At 65.1% G+C, this 1,670-nt stretch overlaps 1 protein-coding gene across 1 annotated transcript in view; it reads left to right on the top strand.

Annotated features, from left to right (window-relative positions):
* Hmx3 (H6 family homeobox 3) overlaps positions 1-1,670 on the top strand; it is a 31,952-nt gene that overhangs the window by 29,226 nt on the left and 1,056 nt on the right. The window contains exons 5-7 of the mRNA XM_033761233.1: positions 3-99; positions 719-1,128; positions 1,329-1,474. Coding sequence (XP_033617124.1) covers positions 3-99; positions 719-1,128; positions 1,329-1,474 — 653 coding nt within the window. The remainder of the gene's footprint in view (positions 1-2; positions 100-718; positions 1,129-1,328; positions 1,475-1,670) is intronic.

Genomic DNA, 1,670 nt, shown 5'->3' with positions numbered 1-1,670 from the left:
AGAGGTTTGCCCTGCCTGCGCACTACCTGGAGCGCTCCCCGGCCTGGTGGTACCCCTACACCCTGACCCCCGCCGGCGGCCACCTCCCGCGACCTGAAGGTACCGACCTCTCTTTGAGCTTTCGTTCTCTTCTTTCCCGCGTGCCCGTCCCGTCCCCGCCCGGCGATGTTTCCACCACAGATCTGGGATCCCCACTCCCGCAAACTCGATGTTTGGCCAACTTCCTCCGGCCCCTGGCCTGCATCTCCTGCCAGCGCACTCTCTAGCGCTGTCAGGGAATCCAATCCCACTTGGTGAGAAAAGAGGCGGAGTTGGAGTCCTGGGTGCGGACACTTCCCAGGAAAAGTGGCCTCGGGCATGAAGGGGGTGGCTTCCGACAGCCCGGGCTGGGAACACCGCCTGGAAGGAGGGGTTGACCCGGAGGGAGCCAAGAGGTCCGCGGAGCTTTCCGCTGGCCCTTGGCAGGGAAGCCTAGGGAATGGAAGGAGCGGCCGCGCTGCTACCGTCTGTTCGAACGTCCTCGGGAGAGGGGGATCCCAGGATTCGGGCCCCCTACCCCAGCCCAGAGGGGCACGAGGAGGCCCCCGAGAGCGGTGAGGCCTCAGGGCCCCGGGCCTGGAGGCCGGTTCGGGTTGAGCCTGCTGCCTCAGGGCTCCGGGCCGCGCTCAAGGCTGTGTCGTGTGCGTGTGTGTGCGTCCGTCTGTCTGTGTCTCCCCAGCCTCGGAGAAGGCCCTCCTGCGAGATTCCTCCCCCGCCTCAGGCACTGACCGCGACTCCCCCGAGCCCCTGCTCAAGGCTGACCCCGACCACAAGGAGCTGGACTCCAAGAGCCCGGACGAGATCATTCTGGAGGAGAGCGACTCGGAGGAAGGCAAGAAGGAGGGCGAGGCGGCGCCGGGTGCGGCCGGGGCGAGCGTAGGGGCGGTGTCTGTGACGCCGGGCTCTGAGGACTGGAAGAAGGGCGCCGAGAGTCCCGAGAAGAAGCCCGCGTGTCGCAAGAAGAAGACGCGCACCGTCTTCTCGCGCAGCCAGGTCTTCCAGCTGGAGTCCACCTTCGACATGAAGCGCTACCTGAGCAGCTCGGAGCGCGCCGGCCTGGCCGCCTCGCTGCACCTCACTGAGACGCAGGTCAAGATCTGGTTCCAGAATCGCCGCAACAAGTGGAAGCGGCAGCTGGCCGCGGAGTTGGAGGCGGCCAACCTGAGCCACGCCGCGGCGCAGCGCATTGTGCGCGTGCCCATCCTCTACCACGAGACGACATGAAGCGCTACCTGAGCAGCTCGGAGCGCGCCGGCCTGGCCGCCTCGCTGCACCTCACTGAGACGCAGGTCAAGATCTGGTTCCAGAATCGCCGCAACAAGTGGAAGCGGCAGCTGGCCGCGGAGTTGGAGGCGGCCAACCTGAGCCACGCCGCGGCGCAGCGCATTGTGCGCGTGCCCATCCTCTACCACGAGAGATCGGCGGCCGAGGGCGTGCACTTTAAATGGCAGAAGCCCTCGGCAAAGTGCGTTTGTGTTCTAACGTCAAACTGAACCGATCCCCAAGTACACAGAGTTCTGGAGGTTTGTGTGCACTCACAGCTGCTAGGTACTCCCTTAGGCCTGAAGGGCTTCTCTGCTAAAAGGGCCTCACAACACTGTTTCAATCTCTGCCAGGCAGCGAACTACAAA

This window comes from Fukomys damarensis, unplaced genomic scaffold, assembly GCF_012274545.1.
Source record: "Fukomys damarensis isolate Sample0158 unplaced genomic scaffold, DMR_v1.0_HiC HiC_scaffold_8, whole genome shotgun sequence".
In the NCBI taxonomy this organism is placed as follows: domain Eukaryota; kingdom Metazoa; phylum Chordata; class Mammalia; order Rodentia; family Bathyergidae; genus Fukomys; species Fukomys damarensis.
The sequence above is the reverse complement of the archived record's forward strand: the minus strand, read 5'-3'. Positions and strand labels throughout refer to the sequence as shown.